General features: G+C 42.9%; 1 protein-coding gene across 1 annotated transcript in view; it reads right to left on the bottom strand.

Moving 5' to 3' along the window:
• The window catches only part of T265_14950 (hypothetical protein), a gene marked incomplete at both ends in the record, with an annotated part of 31,286 nt that extends 17,215 nt beyond the window's left edge, over positions 1-14,071 (bottom strand). Inside the window, 8 exons of the mRNA XM_009175938.1 lie at positions 1,389-1,597; positions 4,365-4,539; positions 8,266-8,463; positions 9,247-9,386; positions 10,546-10,693; positions 13,490-13,677; positions 13,718-13,886; positions 13,934-14,071. Coding sequence (XP_009174202.1) covers positions 1,389-1,597; positions 4,365-4,539; positions 8,266-8,463; positions 9,247-9,386; positions 10,546-10,693; positions 13,490-13,677; positions 13,718-13,886; positions 13,934-14,071 — 1,365 coding nt within the window. The remainder of the gene's footprint in view (positions 1-1,388; positions 1,598-4,364; positions 4,540-8,265; positions 8,464-9,246; positions 9,387-10,545; positions 10,694-13,489; positions 13,678-13,717; positions 13,887-13,933) is intronic.
• Positions 14,072-15,292: the final 1,221 nt, after the last annotated feature.

Genomic DNA, 15,292 nt, shown 5'->3' with positions numbered 1-15,292 from the left:
GGCTCATGTGTAGTATCCAGTCGAGTTGAATTGGCAGCATGTTCTGCTAACCTCATTTTATCTCAGAGTGCAGTGTTCAAATTTGGCCAACACAGTACAATAACCTGCCTTGGGATTTTCAGAGGATTTTTCTGGGTTGGATTCTCGCTCCAGTCTACTGCTTTGAACATCGAATACTCTGCTTATCATGGTGACTCTACGTAATGTTTGTCACTCCCCATCATCCTGTTCATTAGAATTTGGTTTTTCAGTCCGGCTGAACCTCACTGGGAATTACTTGAGACTGTTTTCCACGAAGACGTTCTTCTTTTTAGTTTTCTATTCTTCTGCGTTATATATCATGCGCTGTTTCATTCTATCCTTCACACTTCAGCTGGAACCTGTTCCAACCAATAGTGCTGTGTGCTTATCTAATGCTAACCTGTAGACTGTCGCATCAACTTGAGTCAAAAGGAGTTGTGAAATGTGATGGGTTAGCAAATCAGTTGTGATCATAACGTAAACATTTTGGTGTTAACCAACTAATAATAAGGTGTCAATCCACGACTGTTCTTTAGCTATCTAAAGTTCCGTTTTTGAACCTGGCAAACTATATGGGTCGTTCTGATTGGCACCCCAGTTTACGAGCGCTTGTCACGGTGTAGTGGATCTCACAAAATCAAGCACATGACAAGCACAAACACACCTCACTTAGTCTGTAAGGATCACTGTATCAACTTTGTCAAATTTTCCAAAAGTATTCAACGGGTAGCTGCTAGATCATCCCTCCGGAAGCACTCGGAACGACCAAAGCGATCTTTATAGAGTGACCTCAGCCACCTTGTGTCATCAGCAACATCACTTGAAATCAGTGGTGCCGCATTGGCCAACCGACCAATCCTCTCCAACCAATTCGAACTAACCGATGTAACTACTCACCACCTTTAGACTGCATTTCTAAACACCTTTATCATTCTATTTATAACAGTGTCCACCAGTTGAGATTTTACCAAAAAATTGCCCTCAAAACATGCTTTAAAAAACCCAGGCGTATGATATAGAAAAGTTACTCGAAGTGTTGTTGGATAATAAATCTATCTAATGTGGAATCTGTTCCGATGAGTTTGGCTCCCCGGGGGAATGAGGAGGAATGATATTTTTCCCATGCATTGGTTTCACACTTGACTTTCAGACGAATATCATGAAATTGAAAATTTCGTCACAAGAAGGCAGCATTTTTCTGGACATTATCTTTTTCCTCTTAACGACCGTATTTATCGCCTGTTTCCTCCTGAGTTCAAAGTAAAAATGTGAATAAAATATTTCTAACGCAATAATGGTTTAGGTTTTAAATTAAAGTTGCACAAATTCCATTTTAGTAGCTGGCATACTGTTGCTCGTATTCTTACCTGTATTTTATTTCGCTCTTCAACAGCTAGGTCCTTTTGTTCCTCCAGTCGCCGTTTGTCGGCTTCAATCATGCGTTGAATTTCAGCCATCTTCTGTTTGCTAATTTTCGGACGTTCCTTTTTGTTTCCTCGTAGTGCCGTTCTCTGAGGATCATCAACATCGCCGCCCGAATCGCCTCCACTGTCCACACCCGCCGATGCTCCCATGCCTATTACAAATAGTAAAATCAAGACCAAAGCGAAAATCATTGCGTCTGGGAAATGACGAATTTGGTAACATGTCCAAAGGCTGCACCGAAAATCAACATGTACCAACTACTGTTCGGCAGAGACGGGACCAATCAGTAGCCCATAAGAATAGTGTGTGCCTTCACCGTATAGCAGATAGTTCCCCTCTGTATGATCCATCTCCCCCAGATTATGATGAAACACTGTCATATTTTTCGTGTGTTTTCGTTCTGGTAGCAAAACCACTTAAGGTAGACTGAATCCATCCACTATCCGACGCTGGAGAGACTCGTATCACGTTTTCGTCTGAGGATACCCTACACCGCGTTTTGACGGAAGATGATTACCTTTCTGAACAACCATTGAGATTTTTCAAAAACGAAGGCAAAAGGTGTGAACTTGCGCATCTAATTGAACATGTATGCACGAAAAACAGCCACGTCCTTTGAACGCGGCTTCTGTTCGATGCATACCTGCTCTGCAATCCGAACGTCGAGCGGATTACATCACCCATATGAGACTGTTATCGATTGACTCGTTAAACGGGTACGTTCACTCCCACACACGGCTTGAAGATCCACCCAAGTGACACCTAGTTGATTGGTTGCTGTTTCTACCAAGGCACACTGGCTATTGTTTACTATCCCTCGAGACTGCTGATTGTGTCCGCACTCACCTCACTTTAACTGAAAGCGTAAGCTACTGACAAAAGATCCACGATCCGTAACCTGAGCCTGGTGCTCTTACTGCACATGTCTAGACGTTGGCAACCTAGCACTGCCTTAGCTCTCTCACTTCTCTCTAGTTATTCGTCAACTATGCACCGAAAGGATATCGATGCTGGTTGGTTTTTACATGTAGTTATCCACGCTCACTGTCATTCCGGAAAATACTCAAGTGTTAAAGTCTGTAGCAAAAACAGTCAGATTAAGACTATTCTATCACCCGACAATTTTGAATCAAGCAACAACGGTTGCGATAAAAAGCAGGCATCTGAATTTTGGGCATGTCTGCGCTGTGTGGCCAGGAAACAGATTAAATCGGTCAGCGATATTCCTGATGAAGCACTACCAAAGTGCTTGTTATAACTTGTTTGTTTGTCGGAACTGAAGGTGAAGTGGCGCTCCTTGAGCTCTAGAAAGCTTAGTGCTTAAGGTGCGGACTTATCAACCGTAAGGTCCGTGTTTCGAATCCGACCTTAGCATACAGATTTGGGCAACTGATAGTATATCAGCCTTCGTTCTTCCTTCGGGTGGCATAGAAGCTAGGTACCGATGGGGTGTTATAGCTGAAAGAATGATTGGTTGATTGATTGATTGATTGATTGATTGATTGATTGATTGATTGATTGATTGATTGATTGATTGATTGATTGATTGATTGATTGATTGATTGATTGATTGATTGATTGATTGATTGATTGATTGATTGATTGATTGATTGATTGATTGATTGATTGATTGATTGATTGATTGATTGATTGATTGATTGATTGATTGATTGATTGATTGATTGATTGATTGATTGATTGATTGATTGATTGATTGATTGATTGATTGATTGATTGATTGATTGATTGATTGATTGATTGATTGATTGATTGATTGATTGATTGATTGATTGATTGATTGATTGATTGATTGATTGATTGATTGATTGATTGATTGATTGATTGATTGATTGATTGATTGATTGATTGATTGATTGATTGATTGATTGATTGATTGATTGATTGATTGATTGATTGATTGATTGATTGATTGATTGATTGATTGATTGATTGATTGATTGATTGATTGATTGATTGATTGATTGATTGATTGATTGATTGATTGATTGATTGATTGATTGATTGATTGATTGATTGATTGATTGATTGATTGATTGATTGATTGATTGATTGATTGATTGATTGGAGCTCCTTATATTATTTAGGAGGATGTGGGGTAAACGGATAGCCTGAGGATCGCGGTATGAACATGGTCAATAAGTTGTCCTAGAGCTTGGGCACAAATAGAAGGACACCATCCGCAGATAGCTTTCCATCATTTTACTCATTCGTGGTGCAAGTCAGGTAGTTCCCAGTATGTGACATCTTACAACCCTGCCAGGCAACTGAGCCACCGTTGAAACCCGGACCGCGCGGTTTAAAAACACGGAAAACGGACGAATTTTGGGTCTGGCCACCGTGTACCCGAGAATTTAACAGTGGACCTGCAGACGTAGGACGCACTACTCGTCTGGGTTGTCTGGCTCTTATTCCCGCTACGTGTATCGATGGCGTAACACTTAAATGACTGGAAGAGTTCAGGCTTCCATACAAGGGTCAAGATTACGTTTTTTTTGGGTTTCGGTATCGGTATTTAGCGTGCTAACGCTTAATGTCACTCGTGGTTATGGAAATGCTGAACGTGAATAATTAGTACTTCCCATATAGTTCGCCATTTGTACACAGCAAACGGGACGGCATCTTGCATTGCAGTGAAGACCCAGTGTTCTTATCTGGTGTTGCTGTCAACGATGATGATGACATGGTTTATGGTGACTGATACATCACGCAAGAATAGATTGACTATACAGCTACACGCCGTTGGAGCCAACAGTGCTGAATGTTTGTCCCAAAAAGGCTAAGGGTAAGTGAAATCTCGGCTCAATGTTGGAAAGGTCTTGGCTCAGTAGATCTGAACCCTCTATTATTGATCGCATATCTACTGTGTCGTGGCGGACACTAGACACCGGTAATCTCACCTTCCTCCAGTTGCTTGCGCAACATTTCAATCTCCTTTTGAAACTGTCGCAACATTGCATCTTTCGGATCCTCGTTGATTTTGGCCTTGTTCCGTATATTCTTCGCCCGATTGGCATAACGAAGAGTGCTCAGTGATTCTTCGTAGTTGTAGTCTGAAGGGGCTATGTTGGCAATCTGTAAGAGGGTGAAAGATAGTCATGCAGTTGAAGGGATATCTGTCACAGATGAAACGGATTTATGCATTCGAAAGTCATCTTAGCTTAAACAACAGCTGATTTGTCCGAAGTTCTGTCAACCGACAAGCTCGTATCGGGTGGAACGATGGAAGGCAAAAACTAGAAGAGGGGTAGAAGGCAAGATAATGTACTTGATACATCGATATGGAATTGTGGGGATGTATGCCTTAGTTCGGTTAGGCGACGAAAGCTTTGGTTGTTGGAGCTGAAACGACGGTGTAGTGAGAATTCGTTGCCGGATATGTTTGTCAAGGTCCCGTCGACTGGCATGAAGTACATGATTAAGGGATGAGAGGTGAAAGATCCTGTTTGGAAGTAAGCTATTCACTATGAATGATAGTATTTTAACAATTACATGAAATTGCACTGATATACCCTTGTAGATAATCCCGAATTGATGTTATCGGTTTCCAACAAAGATGTACCATGTCTTACAAGAATAAATAAGTGTTTGGTTAGGGAGTGTGGAAAGAATGTTTGAATTTTCTTCGTACTACTGGACGTTTGTTGAGTAGTTTACGAAGCCAGACAATACTTTCCAGTCCCTTTGTTTTTTGTCTCATCACACCAATAAAGGACCGATGGGTTCAAGGTCCACTATCCAGATCCGTGATGATGTGACGATATAGAACAAGGCTTGATGATGCAGTCCATCCATATCACACACTGGATCCGGAAAGTGTCCAGACGCTAGATACCTTTGCCCGAACAAATCATCATCATAGAAATAAATCAGTAGCGGAATTTGAAGCCTAACTGCCATACAACGATGGAGGAAGAATGCCACAGCAAAAGGATGGGAAGAACGGGAAAGGGGTGTGACAAAAATCCTAGGAGAAGCACCCAAGGTCCAGACCAAATCATTCAGGCAAACACATCCGTGTCACATGTTGGATTGAGACGTCATCAATGCATCGACCGAACATCCAAGCAAACAAATTTCACCCGAGGAATAGTTGCGGCGTCACAATTGGTAAAGTTGTCGTCCCGTGTAACTTACTGTAATGCGATTCGGGCTGACATTGCAAAATATTGCAAAATCACCCCGTAACCAACTGTAACAAAGAAGCGTTTCAGTAATCAGTTGAAAGGGTAGAACAATGGAGAGCACAGCCTACACGGTCCTGCGTTTTTCGTCATAAAGTAGGTTAATTCTGAAGCGCTACACATCTCGATCTGCCTTGGTTTTGGCAGCGGAATGATGGCTACCGAAAGAGTAGCGATTCAATTCAAGACACATGAAACTGGGTCAGCCCACAGGTAGTGGTCACCTTGGAAGTGTATTCCGTTTAGCTATAAACTGTTCAGCGTGATTCTTCAAGGAAGACTACGAACGAAAAAGTGAGTGCTCAGCTTCACCTTGGGGTGTCCTTTCTCCAAGGACATTAGGAGGTAGAATCAAACAAATGGTTCTAAATGGTTTATGTAGCTACTGTGAAGTTTGGCATCGTAGGAATCTGAATAGACAGGAATATGAAGAAGTAGAGTCCTGAAAGACATGTAAGCACCACAAGGGAATACAGGAAACTACTTCAAGAAGATGGCTGCACATTATATATATATGTGTATATATACAGGCAAAAGTGACCACACTCTTAGTACTTGAGCAGTTAATTTCGTGTGACTATTGTGAGGTCTTTGTGTTGAGCCACGTCGATCCTATGTCGTATAAATTGTATGCGATGATCACAAAAGGCTCCGAAAAGAGCAGAGTCATGTGGACGAAAAGATACACTACTGTTGCGTTCAGATAACCAGAGAGGACACTTGTTCTTCCTGATGTTTAGAAAGCTAAGTTAACCTTTGTACGAATCCCAGTCTGATAACTTGTATACCACTGAGATAAAATCGATGGTATTCCAAGTCGCTTGATAGAATTTCCGGCTATAAGAAGAATCCCACCATCTGACCTTTCGCATGTGTTCTTCGTTGATTGGTTATGGTAAACTGTTTGCTAATTTTTTGTGGAGATTTTGTTCTGTCAGTGAGGCCAATCTATGCTGAAAGGCCGAGAAGCACTGCACAGCTGTTTCATCCTTACTGGGAATCATCAGCAGTGCGCATCTCACGAAACTCCGGAGAGTCTCGAACCCACGACCTCCTGGCTAGTAGTTTGAACATTTGACCGTTCGGCCACGGGCAGCTGATCAACAGTGTGATTAACTCGTACTTAGGCAGGATGTAGCACTGCTTATCCTTCAATCACGGGATCCACATCACGCGGTCACACGCGTTGACTGGCTCCTCGAGCAACGACTTCTCAGATGGAAGTTTCACTCATTGGGGTGAAGTTTATTCTTCCACTGAGCTACTTATGGATTGTTGGTAGTGTGAGGAGATTTGAGATTTCTGTGGAGATTTCGCCCTGTAAGTGAAGCCGATCTATGCTGAAAAGCCGAGAAGCACCGTACAGCTGTTTCATCCTTATTGGGAATCATCGTGAGATGCGCACTGCTGATGATTCCCAATAAGGATGAAACAGCTAGCTGCATAGCGTTTCATGACTTTTCAGCATAGATTAGCTTCACTGGCAGGATGAAATCTCCACAAAAATCCCAAATCTCCTCACGCTACCAACAGTGTTCATTAAGTTTATGTATAGCCACTCGAATATCTCAAGTATTATTTTTTCATAGGTACGTTTGAGTGCCAGATCAATGTTGTGTTACCATAAGTGTCCAGATGGATAAATTTTATGTGAGAGTAGTGTACAAGTCTTCAACCTTTGTTACGCGCAGTTTATTAGTGGATGCTTGTGAAAATCTCTATTTCCGAGCTCACTTGACAAAATAACATTTCGTTAGATAACGGATTTCGAGGAAATGAATTTTCGCAGGCGACCTGGGTGTCAGTAGACTGGAGAGTTTTTGTCTACATGTTTACTTACGCTCTTCAAAATAAGGAAATGGGATGTGGTTCACTAAGGAAACAAGCTGTCATCCAGTCTGTCCTGTTTTGGATGGATTTAGATGATTAGGGCTTAGCATTAATTCGTAATACGGAAGGGCCACTGCCCACAAATGTGAATACAGTCTAGATGAAATCAACTGAATGTCCAAGCATCGTCAGGTTTCAGGAAGCGTTTGCAACGCATCTTGGAGCCAACTCAGCCATAACACAGCCTGTCATTTATTCGTAGAATGAGGACGGAGAAACAGCATCAAGTTAAGGACATAAGTGATTGTGGCGGAATATTGGTAGCTCAGCTGGATTTATAATTTGTTCGCTTGTTTGCCGGACTTAGCGCTTGACTTGCAGACTCTTCGTCAAGGAGACGTCATCAGTGTGCTTTTGTTTGCCTCCTACCTCCTCTGTTGCTTGGTTTTATATAATTAAGCTGGAAGAATAACATACCTCTGACGTGATTGGCCAACAGTGACTCAGATTTTCTGGTTGCTAATTGGTGTATTTTATACCTCATTGCGTTGTGGTCTAATTTCCTCCTGGCTGACCAATTTCTCGGACACGTCCGTTTTCAATAGTTTTCACTCTTTCTTCTGACAGCCTCTGCGACTTTTTTGGTGCACTTTGATTGAGAATACCTTAAATTGATTGGCCTAGGTCCAGGGGGAAGAATCAAGAATCATCAGCATGCAAGAATCATCAGCAATCCCACCAAACATGTGCAATTTGATTAATGTACGAGAGACAATAATGCACTTACCATTGCTGTTTTCGAGTTCCCACCCAAAGAGTCCTGAAGCAGTCGGGTGAGCTTGGAATTCCTATATGGTATGTGGGTGGATTTTCCATCGACCAGGGCGGAGATCACGTTCCCAAGTGTGGTCAATGAAAGGTTGATTTTATTGGCTTCTTGGAGACGTTTTCCTGTTGCACCTGTTTTGGACTGCCGCTCAGAGCCCTGTTTGAAGGTTTCAAGCGGTGAATAAGAAAGATTTAGATAACGGGTATAGTACAATATGGTATAGTATCCTGGAATATTAGCGAAATACACTCATTTTCAAGCCTATTTGGTTTTGTGGGGGACTCACCTGGAACCCAGTTAAATCTCTCGTTAAAGACATTTGAAGCTTAAAAATGAGTGCATTTTGTTAATTTTGTGCAATTTGTGTTCAGGTAGAAAACTCGGAGACTGTGCCTACCTGATGCGCCCCAAGAAGTGAGAAATTGGTTGTGGGCTGTCAAAGAATTTTCAATAGCCATATGATAATTGTATTACTTCCATCATGGGGTATTTTTTCGTATGGTATGCTGCAGTATAGTATAGTCGGTCGCAGGATTTTCAGTTGAATGTCTCCCTTAAGGTTACAGCGAACTACACCAATGACTCTAAGGTCTGCTCCCCTTAGGCTCCTATACATTCACAGGCAACTCTACCAGAGTATAGACAGCTGCTTCACCTCTATACTGATTTGTTTCTTCCAAGCTTCCCGAAAAAAAAAAACGATATCAATGCTTATGCAGTAGCCGATCTTGGCTACTTAATGTCTTTATCAGCTGTGCAATTTCGAAGTTTTACGAGGAATCTGTCATGGGGTGCCACTTACGTTGATCGCGTAGTTGCTAGTACACCCACAGATGAAACCGCAGCAAACTGTTCAATCAATAAAGATAGATGACCCATAAACTTTAAATTTTAAACGGTCGTAAAACAGATTATCATGTCGCGTACAGATGAACTTACAGCCAGGTCAACTAAATGCAGTTTGCCTTGCCGCAACAGCGTTTTGCCCCCCTGTACAAGTTGGCTGCATTCCAATGTGACAGTGTAAATCGCATGCGAACGGGAACTGTGCTCATTCATGTTGGTTGCTGCCGTGACACCTAGCAGAAGAAAAAAAGGGGCACATTGGGTAGGAAACAAACTTAGTTAAAGCCCTATCACCCAAATAATGGTATGCACGAGTACTGAGAGGACCACGCTGCAGTACAGGCATAGATCCACTGCACCCCCGATAAAGTCTATACGTTGTAAAGTATGCTGCCATTCGTTTACGATTTGCCAAAATTCATTTTCCCTGCGCAGTCAAACCATTACCGCAGTTGACTTCTCTTTCATGGTAAACATACGGTGTATGGGTTTGATTATCATTACCAGAAAATACCAAGTCAGTGTGTCTATATTAATGGTCCATGCGAAACGTTGTGTGGTAAAAATAACAATACTTGTCCAGCCGCAGTACACTTTCGGCGTTACATACGTCATACCAGCCGAAGGAAGCCGGACGGATGAGATAATTGCCAGGTTACCCAAGCCTGGACAGGAGCAGCCGAGTTGACGAAGTTGGGTTCAGATTATGGGCCTTCCGGCCACTAAGTTCGCGCTCTAGTCCCTGGGCTATTTTGAGCTGGCGTTGTCCGTTGATACAGTGCCATTCGTTTCCTTCCAGTTAAAAGGATTCCACCTGACTCTAGCCACAACGACGTTTCCAGGAAGAAACGTCTAGTAATGCATTCACTAAATACACTAGCTATAGGGACGAAGGCATGCCAAGACAGAGCGAAAAATGTTCGTTCTCCTAAAAGCTTGACGCTTCCTAGAATTAAAGCGTTTTTTGATATCCATTCAGGCTCGCGCTTCGGGGGATTCATTGTTTATAGTACGAACAGCGCAGGCAAAGATAGACTTGTGGGAAACTCCCTTCAGAATGTCTACTATATGCATCTTGCTTGTTGTGGTTTTCATGTTCGCACCTCAGTTGTGATTAACGTTGTGAAGGAATTTGTCAAGCTTATGCACTTCATCGAATTTGTGACGGTCCTCTGGCTTCGACTGGTCTCATGGTTTCCAATGGTGTCGCTGGATGGACTGTGCAGCTTATCTCCATATAGCAGTCGGATTTGAGCAGAAGAATTTGAGGGACTTAACTGACTCAACTGTGGTAGACAGAGGTGATATGTAATTTATTTCTCATCCGAAAAATAATGAAGTATTCGGTGATCACTTCCTCGGATAGAGTTTGTATGCGGAAAAAGGACTCACGGTTTCGGTTTCCGAAAGACATCAGTTTGTCCATTTCGTTTGGGGAATGAACGACAAATGAGGATAGGTCTTTTACAAAAACGCCAATATCCGGGCGTTCTTTTACATCCAAGTTGGCTGTTTGGTCTCTGCCCAAAAGGTCTCGCACCTAGTGAATGGACAGAGAAAACATCACAATAAGCACACTACTGATATGTGGCTAGCAGTATGTGTAATGAACCAAACTACGTCCCAGAAATATACCTTCGAGGATAACCATTCAGAAAAGAATAGGCGGTTCGCCGGACCTTTATGAGTCCGGGGAAAATGGGCTTTCAGAACTACTTGAACTCCCTACCTGTTGTCACTTCTCCTGGTATTCACAAGTCAGGGACCACCATCTTCTCAGAATAAAAGGCAAGCGATCCCGAATGGGTATTTTACTGGAGTTCACGAGTAGGGTACACTTCCAGCGTAGGCGCTTAAAAGGGTGTTCCAGAACATTCATGCTAAATCACTCTTGCCAACCTTGTTTGTGGTTGAACATATCCTCCAACAGAAATCCACGTGTCTCAGTAACATTATACCATTCCCTTCTCTGAAATTCTCCATCACACTCTGTCCGTCTAATTGAGCCCCACGGATGAATCACGATGATCATCCGAAGATGGTAACAGTAACTAGAATTTCCTTGCTTTTTTCATGGAATGACACTGCAACATGTTTGTCGAAATGTGTCGGGAAACTGTTATGAACAACATTTAATTGGAGTACCTGTTAACATCAAATTAATTTGCTAATAGCTCCACGCGATGGTAGTCGAAAGTAGACATTGAAACTAATGAAAAAACGTGATAGGGCTTGACGTAGGAAGAGTTGAAGTGTACGAGAAATATGATAGAACTTTCTAAGTGTGAAACAACAGGCGTCCAGTATCCATCAAGAAGTACTCCCTGAACAACACCAGAGGAAGAGATTGAACAAGCTGATCAAATCAGATACATAGAGCAGGACTTTCTTGATGGATAGAGTTTGGAATGCCGTGGTACACTTGACATAACTTGAGTGATCACCTATTTTTGCGAATACTGTCCACTAAAAACTCTTCAGATAGGTGTGCGACAGCTGGAGTTGAGTTAGCTTTGTGACTGAACTCTCCGGGATGGACATCGTTTCACTTAGATGCTCGGGGTGGGTAGGTCTATGTGAAATCAGTGAAAGCGATCAAATAAGTGAGAGAACAATTAATTCAGACTTTCTGGACTATCTCTAGGCCCTGTGGCTACCTGTGGTTACACCCACAGAGTTGTGCACAAACAGCTAAAAAGTCGTTAAATCTATCAGCCTCACACGATCAGTAGGCACTAGCAGGGAATGCTGTGGGCCAAATGCCCACAAAGGACTCATCATCACCATCATTGTCAGCTGTAATAACCGCGTACTTGTCGTACATTAGTTGCAGGTGCCACAGTTTCGTTCAACGATGATTCGGGGAAGTGAGGTAGGTAGCTACGCATTGGAGGCGGGAGCTGATAAATCAGTGCGTAAATGCAGCACTGTAGGTAGACTGTTAAGTGGGGGAAGTGGAAAGGGAGCTATGCGTTGAAGGCAATAGCTTGGATGCACGAGCGCCATTGAGAACGCCACTGGACCATGTCTGACAATGTCTCAAACCATTGACATGACCCGTCTTGGAGTTCCCATCCAGGAAGGCGGCAAAGACCAGCGCAGCTGAGTTTGCTGGCAGTGGCCTCCATACTTCGCTGGCAAGTCATTGTTTGATCGCCTCTGGCTCACTTCCAGCCTTCACCTGGTTGTGCAAAAAGAGCCCTTCGAGGAAGTCGGTCTACTGGCATAGGCAGAACGTGGCTAAGCCAGCGCAACCTGTGCAGTTTGATCAGTTCATCTATCGAGGGTGAGTTATTTCTTCCGAATACCAGTAGCCGACTTCAGAAAAACACCTACGTTCACCAGCCCACAGGGGTTTACCTTGAACAACATAAGGAAAACACGGCGATTGAAACTATTCGATTGCTCTAGTCACCAATGCTGACAGTGGCTTTTTTAATTCCGCTCAAAATGATGCCTTTGATAAGCAAGAAAATGTTGCAACCCCAGCCAGAGAAATCTCGCTGTTATTTCTTCATCATCATCCAGGTTGGCATTTTCGGTAGGTATGCATGTGTGTGCGTAGTAATCCAATGGTCTTAAGTGGCTTGGGAGACAATAAGCAGACGCACTTTTTGCCTTCAGTATTGTCGACCTTCCAGACGGTCCTTGGTGACTCTATTTGGAGGATCAGGTACCCGTGTTCGTTGCACACGTATGACCACATGCACACGATCATTTGCCTGACATCTGATCAACATTCCCCGTGGTCGGAATGAGTGAATGAAGAAATAAGTTCAATAACCATTGAGTCAATGCAGTTGTTTTTTTTGGCAGACAGCATGACATTGCACTTAACGGTGGGGGAATTTCCGTCCACAGGGTGAAGAGTTACGTGCATCACATAGATGAAATGCATCACTTAATATCTCGATCTCTAGGGAGACCACCAAGGTCAGAGATGTACTTTCTATATGCATTTATCACGCTTGTAAAGATCTTGCGAAGTAGACAGTGTAATCCGTAGCTATTACTAGAGTAGTGTGGGAATCAGGATAGCTATGAGGATCCACCTACTGACAGGACTTCTTTCACTACTTGTGTTTCCCAGAGGAGCGTCTCGTCTGCAATCCCTTATTCGACTTCATCGATTCCTTTTGATAATTTGGTCGTGAGAAGAACCACGAGAAAATGTCTGTTTGAATAGTTTACGCCTTACGAAAAATTTCATTTGCACTCTCTCCAGGTTTGTCACAAGTACGTTCTGTCTCGGCTACTTCGGACAACAGAAGAGCTATAGATGGACATAAAACTTTACCAGCATACAAGAACTGTGGTATGGCTATGCATTTCCTACCTCTTCGTTGTAGATTTCTAGATAGGATACCCGGACGAGGAATCGAGTGTTGTGGTCCGCTTTCGCAATAGCTCCAAATATGTGAGCAAATGAATTTGGTATAATTCCTCGAAGTTCCGGCACAGAACGAATTCCCTCCATTGTGAACGTTTTCCCCGTTCCAGTCTGACCATAGGCGAAAATTGTCCCTGTTTGTTTATTTCATCAAATTCATCGATTGCCTCTTACCATTGTAGCCTTCAAGAACCTTTTCCACAATTGGTCGTGCAACCTTATTATACAAGTCTGCTTGTTTGCTCTGTATATCAAACACAAAGTCAAACGTGAACTGTTTTTGCGGTTCATCGCTGCTGTGTGTCATCTTGCTCAAAACAACACTACCGGTAAGTTCATCAATCTGAAGGAAGCAACAAATTCAGGCGGAGGTTGTGGAAACTAAGTTACCATGGTTACTGATTTGCAGCCGGCAGCCAGTTCTTTCTGGTTTAAAGGGCGACAGCGTACAGCAACTTTGACATTGTCAGAATCGTCAGAATGTTTTTTGTTCAGTGAAGGAGTACCATTTGGCGTGATACTAACCATAATTGCCACACCGTACGATCACTGTTTATAAAATATTTACAGTACACCTCGTTCGCGTTGACGAACAAAACTACCTGGAACGAAGAGGATCAGAGAAGTAGATGAGTGGCAGTAACAATATAAACAGTGTACAGTTTCCCATGAGTACATTTTTTAAATATGACGCTATTGCTGCACTTGTCGTTTCCTCCAAAATAGTCCTCTCTTGCGGACAAACAGGCGTTCCAACTAAATGACTTGGAGAAACACTTGTCGGATTCGAATTCAAGTGGATAATCGCAGATTCCAAGAGAGTAGGTAAGATAGGGTGGAATTGTGAGCATTTTAAGCCCAACAGATAGAAACCAGGAGATCACACGAACAGGCATGTCTGTGCTTGAATAATAAAATACAAAAATAATCGTTCAGTTGCAACACCCTTTCGGTGCTACCCGAAGGAAGTACGAAGACTGAGATACCGTCAGGTGGCCCATGCCTAGACAGGAGAATTCGAGATGCGGAGGTCGGGTTTGAACCACGTACCTTCCGGTAAGTAAATTCGTGCTCTACCCACTAAGTCATCTCGCTCCCCTGTGCTTGGGTTAGAAAAGTGAATTTTGTGGCAATCCAACACGGCCGGAGAAGGACATACTGGACCGCCTCGAAAATTCCGAGTTTCAGCTATCGAGGTTTGGTCACCATCATCGTCATCAGAAAATCAGCAACAGTGGCATCGGCGGTGGCACATGAGTGATAAATGCTGGTGCTAAGCTATCTCATAGATATGCGAGCAATGTCCTGATAAATAGCAAGAGACAAAAGGGAAAAAGGATCAACTATAAGAAACCTTACGTCCCTATGGGAAACGATCACTAACGAAATACCTATACTTTGGTAGAACAATTGAGATAAACGTATCTGGGTATTATATCGAAGCAAGATGTTATCAGAGGAATTTCGCTCTTTGCGAACTTCATCCGACTTTAGCTTACTCTATAGGAGCAGATAAAATTAAACTGGATATTCTGACAAGAAAGTGAAGGCACGGTTAGATGCTATGCCCTCTATGGTTTCCAACCACGTACAAGAAGAGTCACGTGAATCCCGACCAGGAAAGCACAAGGATCTTACATCACCCAGCTTGACAACAAACACCACTTCTTGGTGCCAGGTAATGTAGTGCCCTACACGATCCCTTCACCANTGAAAATACTCTTTCTCTGGTAGACGGTGGCTGAGTAC

Source organism: Opisthorchis viverrini (assembly GCF_000715545.1).
Source record: "Opisthorchis viverrini unplaced genomic scaffold opera_v5_300, whole genome shotgun sequence".
Classification (NCBI taxonomy): Eukaryota; Metazoa; Platyhelminthes; class Trematoda; order Opisthorchiida; family Opisthorchiidae; genus Opisthorchis; species Opisthorchis viverrini.
Note: the sequence above shows the minus strand (reverse complement) of the source record. Positions and strands in the feature narration are given on the sequence as shown.